This window comes from Cynocephalus volans, chromosome 3, assembly GCF_027409185.1.
Source record: "Cynocephalus volans isolate mCynVol1 chromosome 3, mCynVol1.pri, whole genome shotgun sequence".
NCBI classification, from domain to species: domain Eukaryota; kingdom Metazoa; phylum Chordata; class Mammalia; order Dermoptera; family Cynocephalidae; genus Cynocephalus; species Cynocephalus volans.
This window is the reverse complement of record NC_084462.1, coordinates 19,827,746-19,842,960: the sequence shown is the minus strand read 5'-3', so window position 1 is coordinate 19,842,960 and position 15,215 is coordinate 19,827,746. Positions and strand designations below refer to the sequence as shown.

At 48.5% G+C, this 15,215-nt stretch overlaps 1 protein-coding gene across 1 annotated transcript in view; it reads left to right on the top strand.

Moving 5' to 3' along the window:
* The window catches only part of RADIL (Rap associating with DIL domain), an 80,016-nt gene that overhangs the window by 44,879 nt on the left and 19,922 nt on the right, over positions 1 to 15,215 (top strand). The window contains exons 2-4 of the mRNA XM_063091314.1: positions 3,744 to 3,991; positions 5,063 to 5,695; positions 8,004 to 8,041. Coding sequence (XP_062947384.1) covers positions 3,744 to 3,991; positions 5,063 to 5,695; positions 8,004 to 8,041 — 919 coding nt within the window. The remainder of the gene's footprint in view (positions 1 to 3,743; positions 3,992 to 5,062; positions 5,696 to 8,003; positions 8,042 to 15,215) is intronic.

Sequence of the window (15,215 nt, the reverse complement as noted above, 5' to 3'; positions counted from 1 at the left end):
GAAAATTCCTGGTGATCCTTAAAGAAAATGAGGAAGTTGGGGCCAAAGCTGACCTTGCTCAGATCAGTCAGCACGCCTCGTTCTCTCATGGGGATGGGCGATAAAAGAAATGCACATATTTGGTCTGCCCAGCCTTGGGGTGTGTCTCCTTCACCCCACGGCAAGGTCTGACATTTTCAGTTAAGGTGAATAACTTTCCATCTAAAATTGCTATTATAAAAGGTTTTGGCCTTCTTGCCATTTTACTTCATTAGAATTAATTTGTGGTGACACGGTGGGTTCTTCATGATGTATTTCTCACTGAATCTCTTTCATGTTGGTGAAATCCCCTGACTGGTGGTGTAGGGGCCCCTGGAGTGACCTTGTTCTTGGTAAAGACACCAGCTGTGTAAGACCCCAAAACAAGTCAGCGCCTTACATTGCAGATTCCTTGATCTCGCCTTCCTCAGTAACGTGACGTCAGCTCTGAGACCCTGAACACTTGCGCTGTGTCCAGCGACAGTGCCACACAATGTGTTTGAAGGTTTCTGGGACCAACTTTGTGAGTGATGCTGCCGCAGATGCCCACCTCCTGTCACCCTTGACCCAAAAGCTAAATAGGAACGTTCTGTTCAGAGTTTGGGGGATCTTCCCTGGTTCTGCACAGCCCTGAGACGCACGGGTGGTGGCAGAGTTGTCATTGGAGCAGATGCAAACAGAGAGTGATAGCATCTCTTGCTTTAAGAACGGGGAAGCCACAGACCCTCCACAGAGCCCCTTCCCTCAGGCCATCCTGCCCCTGACTCGTCCTGGATATAGGTGCCGTGGGGGGAGGGGTTCTCATCTCCTGCAGTCTCCAAGTCACAGAGTCATACGCAAGTGACAGGCCTTTAAAACATTCTATGATTTTTATTTCAAGAAAAGGTTTTAAAAATACAGAAAAGTGTAAAGAATCAGTTACGTTTAACTGACGCCTGAGGACCTGCCTCCCAAAGGTGACAGGCAAAGATTTTTTTATCATATTTGTTTAGAGTTTTTAAAAATAAAATGATATAAAGTTACTATAGTACATGTTAATATCTGTTATATATAACATTATATATCTATTTTCTATTACATATAGCACAGTGTGTTAAATTATATAAAGTTGAAATCCTTTTTCCCACTATCCCCAGACTATTTCCTCCACATCTGTGGAGAGGGAACAGCCATAGCATGAATTTACCGTGTGCCTTTTCTGTTTTAAAAAAATAGCTTTGCGTGTGCATATTTGCAAACCATGAGCAATAACGGTGGTGTTTCAGGTGATCTTTTAAAAACTCTAAACCAGTGGTGTCGTGCCATGTCGTTATTCTGCAGCTGGCATTTTCTCCTTCACGTTCACCCACCGTCCGGCTCCTGTTTTCCTCTGCAGTCATCATCCTGTGGGTGAATTCATCCCTGGGAAGGGCCCTGTAGGTGGGTTCGGTGCTTTGCTAGTGGGAGCAGTGCTCAGGGGTGTCCTGGGATGGGGTGCACACATGTGTGCGTGCTAGTGTGCATGTATGCAAGTGCATGCATGCATCAGGGTCCTCTTGGTGGCCCCCGGGAGGGAACTGAGGAAGAGAGAGGTGCAGTCAGATTGCCAGTCACACTGGTGGTGCTGGCCATGCTGGTGTTGACAGTGGACACTGCTGCTGCTGCTGCTGCTGCACTTCACCCCCTTGTCTACACTCTCTTGGAAGCTCAACGTGCCTGCAGGCTTGGAAATGGTGACAGCTGCTGCTGCCCAGAGCAGAGGCCTCACCCTCTGGCTCCTGGCCACAGGCCACAGTGCTGGTCCTTCAGCACTCTCTCAGGGCCCACCCAGACCAAGGAAGGAGACCTGGGAGTTGGCCCTGCACCTCGGCATCAGTTCTGATGTGCAGGCGGGTTGGGAACCACAGCTCTAGATGGTGGGCAGATCAGAGACCCTGCCCTGGGGCCCTGGGTGTGGTCAGATGAGACGAGGGAGGGGAGGTGGGGGTGTGGGGTGGGGTGGGGGTGTGTGAGGCCCCCCAAGGGAGTGGGGTCTAGTCAGCTGTGAGCTCGCCTGGGGGGCTGCAGCCCCAGGGGACAATGGCCTGGAACATCCTGTGCCAACAGCAGTTGCTGGGCCCTCTGGGAGCCCCTGGGAATCTAGGGAGAGGCTGCCCTTCTCCAGCCCTGCTGCTGCCCCGTAGCCCCAGGACTTCTGAGGCGCATCCTCTCCTGCAATTTGGGGGCTGGAACATTATTTTGGACTCTTTTTTTTTTCCTTCTTGTCCATGGTTGTGCAGTGAGGCCTGCTGTTCTTGGGACTGCGTGGAGGGGGGGGGACGGTGAACCCACCTGCTGGGCACCTGCTGACCCGCCAGGCTCGGCTTATCTGGGCAGGGCTCTGCAGCAGGCAGGAGCGTGGTGGGAGCAGCCTCGCAGTCTGCAGCCTCGCACTGCGGCGGGCCAGCCGGCGGGCCAGCCTCCCTCCCGCAGCCCCGGCCCCCTGCGGGCTGCGGATGCGCAGCCTACCTTCTGGAAGTGCAGGGCTCAGCTGCCAGCTCCGGTAAGGCACGCCCCCTCACCCAGCTCACTGGCCTCCTTTCCTCTGGCTTTTGTCTGGTTCTGTTTAGAATGGCTGGAGGAAAGGGTACCACAGACGGGGACAGATCTTAACCCAAAAGGCTGTGTGTGGAGGGGACTCAGCAGAGAGCTTGAAAAGCAGGAGCTGGGTCAGCTGGGAGGCATGGATCGGGGTTTCCTGGGTTCCATCCATCTGTTTGTGCTTGTCAGCTTTCCCAGAAGCATTAGTTTAGACAGAACTTCCTGCATTTCCAAGTACGAGATTTTAAAGTCTTTTACGAGGTGTGTGTTATTTCTGGGTTGTGTGGTCATGTATTTATGTTTCTGCGTACATGTGTTTGTATGTGTGTATACGTGGGTGTGCGTGTGCATGTGTTTATGTTTGCGTGCCTGTGTTTTTGTGTGTATGCATGTGTGTGTTTGTGTGCATGTGTATTTGCATGTTTGTGTGTGCACACATGAGTGTGCATGTGTTTGTGAGTGTGGGCATGTGTATGTGCATGTTGTGTGTATGCATGTGTGTGTCTGTGTGCATGCCTGCTTTGGGCTGGTGGTGTCCAAGGCAGCCTCAGGAAGGAGACAGCCATGCTGTCACAGAAGCAGACCAGTGACAGCTCTGTGGGCTGGGGTGATGTGGCACATTGACCACTTCTTCCTTGTAAAGTGGGGGGAGGACGATGACTGGTGTTCTGTCTCATCTAATCAAAGCACTCACTCCCGCCCCCACCCTCACACTCGGGGAAGTTCTGCCTGATGCACAAGAGGGCTTGGAGGACAGGAAGGTGGATAGAATGTGGTGGCATGGTGAGCCTGCAGAGGCCAGTACTGTGGTGGGGAAGAGCACTCAGTGGGTTTGACACCCCAAAGGCCCTGGTTCTGGATGGTTGGGCAGGCTGAGGTGTGTCATTGGCTCCTGTAAGGTACGTGTGGTCCCCTCTGAGCCTCAGGACGTGGACAGCAGGCTGCTTGCTCTGTGACTGCCCTGGGGACTGCTTTTCTGGGGGTGCACACAGGTGGTGTCAAGGTGCTGCCCAGCCTTTCAAGGGGCATGGCCAGTGGACAGAGTCCTTGAGCCTCCCCCAGACCTGCTTTGATAGAACAGTGACAGGTGTTAGGAGATTTGAGTTTAGGAGGACCTGGGAGCGGGCTCAATTAGGCTTGTTTACTCTGCATTGCTTCCGTTTCAGGGATAAACGCCCAAGCCCGGAGGCTGCAGCGGAGCCGTGCGAAAGGAACCCCAGCCCTGGCCCTGGGGGTTGCTCAGAGCACCCCTCCGCCCCGGCTGCGCCGCACAGTCAGTGAGACCAGCCTGAGCCCGGCTGGCACCCTGCCCAACGACACCCAGGACCCCGAGGAACCTGGCCAGGACGCCATGCGCTACTCCCTGTACCAGTCCCCACACCTGCTGCTCCTGCAGGGCTACAGCCAGCAGCACGTGAGCTACCACCTCCTCTTCTACCACCCGCCCGCCTGGGCATGCTGCCCGCAGGGACGAGCAGAACCACGGGCCTCTTCTTGCTTTGAGCTGAGTCAGCTGTGAGCTTCCGTGGCTGCAGCCCCGTCAGGCTGTGATGAGGCTGTGGAAAGGGGTGGGTGGAACACGTGCTGGGCCTGGCCTGCGTCCTCTGTATCCAGGTGACAGCAGGTGACAGCAGGGGAGAGGGCTTCTCTCTCACTGGTCCCAGAGTGGATCTTCCCTTAGCACCAGGCCCCCTTTGTGGAGAACTCTCTACCCCTTTCCAGATTTTTTCTCGGGCCACTTCTTGCCCTGGCTTTGGGGAGGGATACAGGCAGGTGACCAGGGCCAGTCTGCTTCCTTCTCAGGTGACGGTGGGTGCTGAGCCACTGCTTGGTGACTACATTCTCTGAGAAGGCACAGAAAAAAGGCTGCACTGCCCTCCACCCCCACCCCCAGAGCCGTTTCTCACTGCCCTGCCAGAAGCATCTTGGCCACAAGGATCTAGCCCGAGTGGTCAGCTGTTCCCATCACTTGCTCCTCCTGCCTGGTGTCCTCCTGTCTCTCAGTTCCTTTCCCGCTCCATTTCCATGAACGCTTTACCATGTTAGGGCTCCTGGTGCTCAAGTCTTAGGAGAGTCTTCCCTCGCTGAGCTGGACGGCAGGGAGCCCCATGCTTCCGCAGCTCTGTGTGAATGGCCTGGGGGGAGCCGGGCTCCCTGGGCCCATGTCTGTAAAGCCAGCATTTGTTTCCAGGGCCAGCCCTTACCTGGCCTCTCCCATCTCAAAGCTGGGTTGCTCCTGGGTCTCTCATGTGCCACGGACGCTCCCCCAGGACAGGTTGGGGCAGCAAGGGAGGGTTACCGAGGGTACTGATGGCTCTGGTGTGGGGGTGGCCCAGGACTAAAGAGGCCCTAAGGACATTAGTCCCAACTATATAGCTTAAATGACCAGAGACTGGGACACCTTTTTTTTCCTTTTCTTTTTTCTTCCTCTGCTCAAGTTGCCTGAGGTGGTGTCCTGCCCCTGAGTCGTGTGTCTGCATTTCAGGACAGCCTGGTGTATGTGCTCAACCGGGAGCGGCACACGGTGGGCCAGCGGACCCCGTCCAGCAAGCCCAGCATCAGCCTCTCAGCACCCGATATCCTGCCCTTGCACTGCACCATCCGCCGACACCCGCCTCCGGGCAGCAGCCAGGCCGGCGGGATGCTGGTGCTGGAGCCCATCCCCGGGGCACCTGTGTCAGTCAACTTCTCCGAGGTGGGGCAGAGGACGGTGGTGCTGCACCATGGGGACCTGCTCTCCCTGGGCCTCTACTACCTGCTGCTGTTCAAGGACCCTGTACAGGCCCAGCTGCTGCCCACCCGGGCCCTGGCTCATCTCCGCTCCGTGCCACAGAGCTGCAGGCTGTGTGGCGCTGAGCTCAGGGCCCAGGGCATTGCTTCTGCCTCACCAGCTGTTCTGCCCCAGTGGCGGCAGCTGCACCTCGAGTTTGAGTCCGACCTGGAGGATATGCTGCTACAAAGGATCATGACACTGATCGAGCCAGGGGGCGATGACCACAAGCTGACCCCTGCCTTCCTCCTCTGCCTCTGCATCCAGCACTCGGCCACCCACTTTGAGCCAGGCACATTTGGACAGCTCCTGCTCAAGATAGCCAAGATGATCCGTGAGACGGTCTGGGTCAGTTGTGCTGGGGTGGTGCATCTGTGTCCAGAGTGTCCTCAGGCTGTGGGAGGAGCTGGGTTGGGAGCTGCCCCTGTGGTGCTACGAGGCTGAGCACAGGGAGGCCCTCCCTTCCTGTCCACACTCCCAGCCCAGCGCTAACCAGCAGCAGCCTCATACTGCAGGGCATCAGCTGCAGCGCTTGGCCTTGTGGAGGTCGGGCTGGTGTGGAGGCCGCAGTCACCTCCTGTGTTCTTGGCTTTTCTGCCTCTCCGTGGTCCAGCCGGGACCAGCACCTGGGAATGAAGTGCCCCAGAGCCTGGGCACTGCTAGGCCGGGGTGACATCAAGAGCTCTCACAGGCCTCTGCCCAGGAGCCCTGGAAGCCTCCCACAGAGCTGGGTGCCCCCTGCTTTCCATCAAGGGCAGATTGAGCTGCTGCCCACTTGAGCTATCCCCCACTGCGAGCCCTTTGTCAGCTTGGTCATGGAGGTGCAGGGCCGGTCAGCTTTTGTACATTCACAAACTTTCCTACAGGCCAGTATCTCTCAACTGGGACCCTATGGATATTGCGGCCAGGAGAATTCCTTGCTGTGGGGCCTGTCTTGTACACTGTAGGGTATATAGCAGAATCCTTTGCCTCTACCCACTAGAGCTGGTAATAACCACCCCCCCCCACACACACATATACACAAATGGGTCCAGGCATTGCCCAAGGTCCCCTGGGGGCCAAGGTGACCCCGATGGGCAGCCCCACCCTGGAAAGATTAACTTGGAGTTGCTCACACCTGTTAGGAGCGCTGCCTGGGTGCGCCCCACAGTTGCAGCCTCCCTGCCACGGCTCCTGCCCCATAGTGACTCGACTCCCAGGAACCCAAAGGACGGCTTGTGGTTACTCAGTGTAGTTCAGAGACCCTCACTACTCTTGGCCATGCTTATCCTGGGCGTATGTGGGAAATGGAAACCATTTGGCTGTGTAGAATCCTGATCGATTTCTCATGTTAAAATACACATTTTAAACATTTGAAACTCTTTAAAAGCAAAAGCCTGCACAGGCTGTCCCATCCAAAGGTTTGCACGAACAATCCGTATGTGTTGTAGGTGCTGTGCCTACGTGGGTCCCCAGAGAGGAATTTGATATGAGTGCCACTACAGTGTGACCACTCAGCCTCCATGCAGTCGTGTGCACGAGCCAGGTGAAGTCCATGTAGTGTGGAAACTGTCTGCATTGTGGCCAGCCATGACCAAGAGTTACCCACTGGTTAGAAGTTATGAATTTTCACATGATCATCAACCTTTCCTAAGTTTGCTCAGTGCCAGGCACTTGGCTGGTTTGTTTAATTCTCACAATTACCCTGAGGAGGTAGATGCCGTATGCCATGTTACAGCTGAGGAAACTGAGGCTGGGAGTGTGTAAGTCACTTGCCGAGGGAGCATGGTAGAAAGCCAGGTTTTGGCCTGAGTCTGAGCGTTGCCCACAGCCCCCACTGTGCTCCTGGTCCACTCCCCACAGCATACCTGGGGCTAGTCCTGCCCCCATTGTACAGGCTTGGAAACTGAGGCTGGTGGATGTGAACAACCTTATCCAGGATCTCAAGCTCATAAATACAAGAGGCTGAATCCAGGTTTCCCCCTTGTTCCCCACTCTGTCTCCCCACTGTAAGAATTATAAACCTCCACCCCAGCCTGCCCAGATCCCCTGTAAATTTCATTGGCCTGTTTCCGGAATGACTTCGTCACCATGCCCTGTCCTTCCATTTCTTATCTAGGCAGGTGTGTGCATCTTATAAGAACAGAGTCAGCAGTTACGTTCAGCCAGGTGATAATTAGCTATTAAAGCAAGAATAATCTTTTGATTAAAAGTGACAACACAGAAAATGTTGGCTAAACCTGAGTCTGTGCTGGGAAGTTTAAGTATATTTGTAAATATTCAAGCGCACGTGCATCTACTTATTATTACTATGGCTGGCATTTAATAATGTATATATTAAACAACAATAAGACTGCTAGTCTTATTGTTCTAGTATTTGTAAAATGTTTGGCCTGTCTTTGCTGTTTTTTAAATGGCAGGTTGTTATGTAAGCTAGAAGGTTTTGAAGTACTTCTGTTGTAGGAAACATGTGGCTATATCCAGTCATGGAATGGGAAGATATCTAAGTCAAATGGAAAATGTTCTTTCCAGCACAGCTTGGAATAAATAGTCCGCATAGCACAGGATGTCTGGAACAACGATGCCATACTTCTCATGCACATGGTATGTCTATTTGAACGTATCCCTGCATTATCCTGTTTTTCTCATATTTGCTCTTTCCCCTTTCTAATTGTAGGAAAAAACCAAAGAACTAGCAGAGAAGCAGGCGCAACTGTAAGTATGGCCCGGTTACTGTCCCTGCCTCTTAGCAGCAAGTGCTTCCCTGGGGAGCGACATCCTGAGGAGCCTCCCACATGCCTTGGGGTCAGCACTGGGTTTTTGCCAAACTGTCCTTCCATCTCAGAGAGGCCTTTTCCATTTCCTTAATCATCTCATGGGAAGCTCTGTGTTTGGGAAGTTTCTCCAGAGCATTCTTATGCCTGAGTGGGCAAGGCCTCTTTTGAGTCTTCCTCTTCCCTTCACTTTCCCAATTACCACATTAAGACTAACCTGCTCCTTTTAGAAAAACATAGCCCTGCTTGTGAGATAGGGCAGTACATTGCCACTCTCCAATGTCTGTTTTCATAGAAAGCTCTATTTCTGCCCCATACACTGCTGGTGGGATTTGGATTTATCTAACACACACGTGCAGATCCTGTGACCCACAGTCCCACCCAGGTGGACACCTAGATTAGCCTTCACCTGCAGGGCAGTTTCTAAGAGCAGAAGCTGGAAGCCACCACATGTCTTGTGGCAGCACTGCAGTGTGTTCATACAGAGGACACTGTGGCAGTGGAAGGGAACAAACTGTGGCTGCATGCTATCTCAGGCCAGCTGCATCTAAAAACAATGCTGGAGAAAAAGCACCCAGAAAAGTATCATTATGTAATATGATTTTACACACACGCGCACGCGCACGCGCACGCGCACACACGCACACACGCACACACGCACACACGCACACACGCTGTCCTTACTGCCCAGCCCAGGTGGAGTTGAGCTCAGAAACCTCTCACTTGCGATACCCACTCGCTGGCTCCTGTTGATGTCAGGAAGCCCAGGTGAGGTCCAGATACTATGTGCTGGAGAGTCATGGCCTCTGAGGGGCTGCCTGGGGAGGCCTGGGAAGTGTCTCTTAGCTTGACAGGCGGCTGCCCTGGCCTCCAAGGATGATCAGCAGCTTGGCTGATAGCAGGAAGATGTGGCAAAGGTGTAGGTACCATGGTGGTGCCTGCATCCCTCAGACTTTCTGTGTTAACGGGACATTTGCATGGGAGTTGGAATGGGGCCTCATGCTGGCTGCCTCTTCCTCCTGCTTTGCCCCGGGACAGCCAAAGTTCAAGGGTTGAGGTGGGATGTGGAGGTGACAGGAGCTCGTGCAGCCCTCATCCTCCTACGTACTGAGGTGCAGGTAAGACTGGAACCTTCCATCCCAGCGCCGGTCTGCTGGGGTGGCCAGGGGCCTCTAGCATGCTGGTCTGCGGTGCAGATATGGGTGGACCCTGATAGGAAGAGCCGAAGCCCTTCTTCAGCAGCTGCATGTTCATTCTGTGCTTTCCAGAACTTTTATTGTTAGAGCCTAAAAACAGTTCTTTCTGCTTCTTTTTCCTTTTTCCTTTTTAAAATAATGAATCACTTCCAAAATATGGAACAGTACGGATTATATCAGTCACCCCTGAACCCATACCCGGATTTAACATTATTAATGGTTTGCCGTATTTGCTTCAGATCTTTGTGGTGTGTTTCCTTTTAAATTGGGAATGACCACGGAATTTTACTAAATGCTTTTTCTCCACCTGTGATCACCATATTTTTCCCCTTTAATCTGTTAAAGTGGGGTCTGCATCTGCAGGCTTTCTCTTGTTGAGCCATTCTTGATTTCTTGTGGTTAAACCTTTCATGACTACTGATTTTTTAGCATAGCAATCTACCGTTTGTTATTTTTTTTAATTGACAGATAAAATCATATGTATTTATCGTGCACAACATGACGTTTTGAAATATATATGCAGTGTGGAATGACTAGATCTAGCTAATTAACATGTTTATTACCTCACAGTTATTTTTTTTATGGTGAGAACACTTAACATCTACTCTCAGCATTTTTTTTAGAGTACAATATATTGTTATTAACTATAGTCAGCATGTTGTACAATAGATCAACTTATTCCTTCAAGCTGAAATTTTGTGTCCTTTGACCAATATCTTCCCAACCCTCCCCACCCACCAACTGCCCCAGCCCCTGGAAACCACCATTCTACTCTCTACTTCTATGAGATCAACTTTTTTAGATTCCACAGATAAGTGAGATCCTGCAGTATTTGTCTTTCTGTGCCTGGCTTATCTCACTTAACATGACGTCCTCTATGTTCACCCATGTCACAAATGACAGGATTAACTTCTTTTTTATGGCTGAGCAGTATTCCATTGTGTATTTATGCCACATTTTCTTTATCAGTTCATCCGTTGGTGAACACTTAGGTTGATTCTGTATCTTGGCTATTATGAATCATGCTGCAGTGAACATGGGAGTGCAGACATCTCTTTGTCATACTGATTTCATTTCCTTTGTATATATACCCAGAAGTGGGATTGCTGGATCATATGGTAGTTCTATTTTTAATTTTTTGAGGAACGTTCTTATTGTTTTCTGTCATAGGTGTTCTAATTTAAGTTTCCACCAGCGGGAGATATGGAGTCTCCTTATCTTCATATCCTCGCCAACACTTTTTGATAATAGCCATTCTAACAGGTGTGAGATATTTCATTGTGTTTTTATTTTGCATTTTCCTGATCATTAGTGATGATCAATATTGTTGATATTTTAGTTAGGATTTTCCCATCTGAATTCTTAGGGAAAATTGATCTATGAAAATTTTTTTTTTTGTATTATCGTTGTCTGATCTTAGTAACAAGACTCACAGAAAATGAATTGGGGGAGCCTCCTCTGTTTTTCAGTTCTGTGAATCAATTCATATGAGGTGGAGATGCTGGACCTCAAAGTTTGCTAGAAGGAGGCTGTAAAAACATCTGGGGTGGTGCCCAGTGGGGATGGAGACCTTTGTTTGCTGATTCTATTTCTTTAATGATTATTGGTTTATTTAGTTTTCCATTTCTTCTTTGTTATTTTGATAATTTTTACTTTCCTGGAAAATTATCTGTGACATATATTTTCAAAGTTATTCGAATAAAATCGTCCGTAAATTCTCTTATGACTTTTTTCATCTTAATATATTTGTAGTTTTATCCCCCTATTTAATTCCTATTGTGCTATATCTTTTCTTTTCTTCTCCCCTACCTTTGATTTATCTTCCCAGGGATTTGTCTATTATTAGCTGTTTCAAAGAACCAATTTTATCATTTTGTCTGCTTTTTCTTTGATTTCTGTGTCAATAACATCTATATTTCCTTATTATTGTATAATTTATTTTGTAATTTCATCTTTGATTCATTAATTGTTTTGAAAGTATTTTGAATTTCTAAATATGTATGTTTTTCTGCTTTGTTTTTACTTTTACTTTTATTACATTATGGTAAGAGAACATGGTTTGTAAGATTTCAGTTTTTTGCTATTTGTTAAGAATCCTTTGCTGACTAGTTTGTGGTCAATTTTGCAAGCATTTATTATGTTCTTACAGCAATATTTAGTTTATTTTTTACATAGAGTTGTGTATGTCTATTAGATCAACTTTATTTACTATTTATTTATTTATGTAACTCTATTACATACTAACTTTTTTTGTCACTTTAAGCTCTGATTCTGAGAAAAATAAGTTAATATTTCCCACAATGATTGTGGATTTGTAAGTTTCTTTTTTAAAAAAATTATGTTTTGTTTCATTTGTGTTAACACTTTGCAGTGAGGTGTGTATAGCTTCAAGGGTATCCTTTTATTTATTTATTTATTTTTATTTATTTATTTTTTTGTGACTGGTAAGGGGATCGTAACCCTTGGCTTGGTGTTGCCTGCACCGCGTTCATGCGCACCGGCCATCCCTATATAGGATCCGAACCCGCGGCAGGAGTGCCGCTGAGCTCCCAGCGCCGCACTCTCCGGAGTGAGCCATGGGGTCGGCCCTAAGGGTATCCTTTTAAATGTTCCTTTTAAAGTAATATCCCTCTTTCTGTCCTAATAAATTTTACTACCCTAAAATCTTTTTGTTCCCTGATGTTAATAGTTTGTCACTTTTCATTTATTTACTATTTGCCTGGTAAATTTTTTCATGCCTTTACTTTCAATCTTTCTGTGTCCTTTTGTTTCAGTTTTTGAAAGCAATTGTTTATCCAGCCTGCTCATCTTTGTCTTTTAGTGGACAAGTTTAATTCATTTACATTTATTACAGTTACTTATATATTTAGACATATTTTTAACATCTTTTTTGTGTTTTCTGTTTATCATGCCTATTACCTTTCTTTTTTATACTTTCCTATCTAATTGGATTTTTTGAATTTCCCCTTTTCTTCTTTATTGCTTTCAAAGTTTTTCTTAAAATATTACTATCTTTCTGTTTTTATTGCACAACACATCTTAGAATGCTTTGACTCCCATCCCTACTTTCTGGCTTTCATTTTATTACTTATGTTATTCTAGCTTTACCTTGTTTCAACCCTGTTATTTCCCAAATCATTCTCTGTTTTTATTTATATTTATAATCTGTGTTTATTTGGATTTACCCATATGCTCATGCTTACCAGTGGCTTTGGTTTTTTCTTATTATTATTTCTCACATCCACTGACTCCTGTCAGGATTATTTCCCTTGTTACTGAAATACATCCTTGAATAGCTATTTTTGTTGAGGCCCTATGATAGCCAGTCCTCTTGGACTTGGTGTCAGAAAATGTTCTGATTTTGCTGCTGCTCTTAAGGAAGAGTTTAGCTCTTTTCCTTCAACCTTTGAAGATACTCCATTATTTTTTATCATTATTATGTTGATGAGAAGTCTTGTGTATGTATAATTTTTCTTTTGTGATAAGTTTATTTTTTCTGTCTTCTTTTGAGATTTTCTCTTGATCTTTAATGTTGCGTGTTTTACCACAATATATCTAGGGTTTAGTCTGTTCTTATTTATCGTACTTGGAATTCTGTGTGTTCCTTTAGTGTAAGAATTGTATCTATCTTCAGTTTTTGAAAACACGTGACCATTATCTATTTGAATTTTGCCCTGACTATTCTCTCTGTTCTCTCCTCATGGGACTCCTGTTAGCCATGATTTGAGGTTTCTCGTGATAACCTCCTCTATATCTCTAACCTGCTCTTGCAGATTTTTATCTCTGTGTCTCTTTGGTGCATTCTCAGAGATCTCTGCTGGTCGTTTGGTTCACTAATTCCTCAGCTGTATGTAATCTGCCATTTTAAATTTTATTGATTTTTTAAAAAAGAAAATGCCTAAGGTTTTTATTGGATTTCTTTTTAATTTAACCAGTTCTTTTTCCTCTTAAATTAGATATGCCTTGTTTAATCATTATGTTTTAATTCTTTTTAAAAAAAATCTCCAGTCACTTGAAATATGACTGTTTTCTGGTCTCACATCTTTTGTCTTTGTGTGGTTTCTGGTATTTGGGGTGACTCTCCTGTGTGTTATATCCACTGGTGCTCCTTTACCTTGGCCGCTCCCACTGGTGCCCTATAGTTTTCAGTGGAGCTCAGCATTGTTGAGTGATTTTCTATGCTGACCGGTCATCACCACAAACAGATTTGCCTACAGCATTTTCCAGAGTCCGCCTTTCAGAACTGATGTCTTCCCTTTGCCATCAGAGAGAATATAGTCTTCTTCAGTTTCAAGAAAGAAAGAGAACAACAAAGCCAGCTCTTGCTGGTCTTTCTGCCTCTCCTTGCTGCCACCAGCTTCCATCTTCCCTGCCCTGTCCTGAGTTCTGTGCCTGGCATCACTGCCTGTCTTCTGTCTACCTCATCCCCTGCAGCCTGACTCCTGCCTTTCCCTGACTGTAGAAAATGCCTTCCCCCAGGTCTTTAGCAACTGCTCCATGGAATGTCAACTCTTCTCAGTTTTGTTGTGATGTGCCCTTGGACACCAGCAACTGCTCACTTCTCCTGTTGACACTTTTAGGCATGTTTGTCTGGTCTTCCAGTGACGTCCTCCTGCCCAGGCCCTCCTGCCCTGTCCTGGGCTCTCCCTGGCTCAGCTTCTCTCTCCACACTGGGCTGCTCCCTCTTCTCTCACTGTCAGTGGTGGCTCTGCAGATTGCATGGCTGTGCCTTGAGCTGTTCACTCCCTTTTCTCCCTGGTATTGGCTCCTTACCTGGTCATGTGATCTCCTCTCTAGTCCACACCCTAGTCATCTCATCCCTGCAGGACTCTTGGTGTCCCTAGTCCCCCCTCCAATCCGCCCTGCAATCTAGGCTGCAGCAAAATTAAGTCCAGCTTTCCTCAGCTCTGCTGCCTGCGGCTTAGAGACCTTGGGTGGTTTCCTGTTTTCCCTCCACGTTGTCTTCCAGGAGGATCTATTTGTTACTGTTGCTGTTGTACAAACATTACAGGAACGTGTTCTCACTAAAAACATGAGTGACGCTTAGCTACGCAGTGACATAGGAAATACTGCACCCTCCTGCCTCCCCAGTGCCCTCCCCAGACCACTTCTAGTGGTTGGCTGCATGTATGGTATTTATCATCTCCTTTCCTCCCTCTCTTCCTGCCTTCCTTCCTTCCTTCCTTCCTTCCTTCCTTCCTTCCTTCCTTCCTTCCTTCCTACCCTCCTTCCCTCCTTCCCTCCTTCCCTCCTTCCCTCCTTCCTCCCTCCCTTCCACCAGGTGAGTGTTCACTGGATGAATTGTTTTGAGATTTGCTTGCTCACTGCAACTTCTCTGGGTTAGCAAAGGTGGGTCGACACACATCTTTCAGGGTGCACTGTGCTCTGTGGTCAGGAGCTCCACACTCACTCATTCGCTACTCTGCTGATGGCCATGGCCAGGTCTTTGCCACCAGAAGCAGCAGTGCAGCTGGCATTCAGACACTCCCACCTTTGCACTCCTCCTGCACTGTGTGCCTGTGTCCACTGCCTGGTTCCTAGGAGTGGAACTCTGGTGAGCTCTCTGTGTAGGCTGTTCACCTTCCTGCCACCATGCAGGAGGTGCCTGCATTCTGACTGGCACTGCCCCAGCCGTGCAGTTTCCTTCTGCCCAAGTGTTGGGCCGGTCTCCTCAGAGTCCTGCTGCAGGCTGTGGCTCTGCCATGTGGCCCTTCACCCTCCCTGTTCAGTTCTAGTGCCACCTGCTCCTGGTCCAACGTGGTATCTTCCTTTTGCACCAGACCTGCTCCTGCTCCACTGTCCAGACAGGCCTGGTGGGACAGGCTGGGTCTCTATCACTGCACGTGGTCCAGGCTGGCATGTGATGTGCCCTTGATGATGACCTTGACCGGATTCAATAGGAGACTCCAGGTGGTCAAG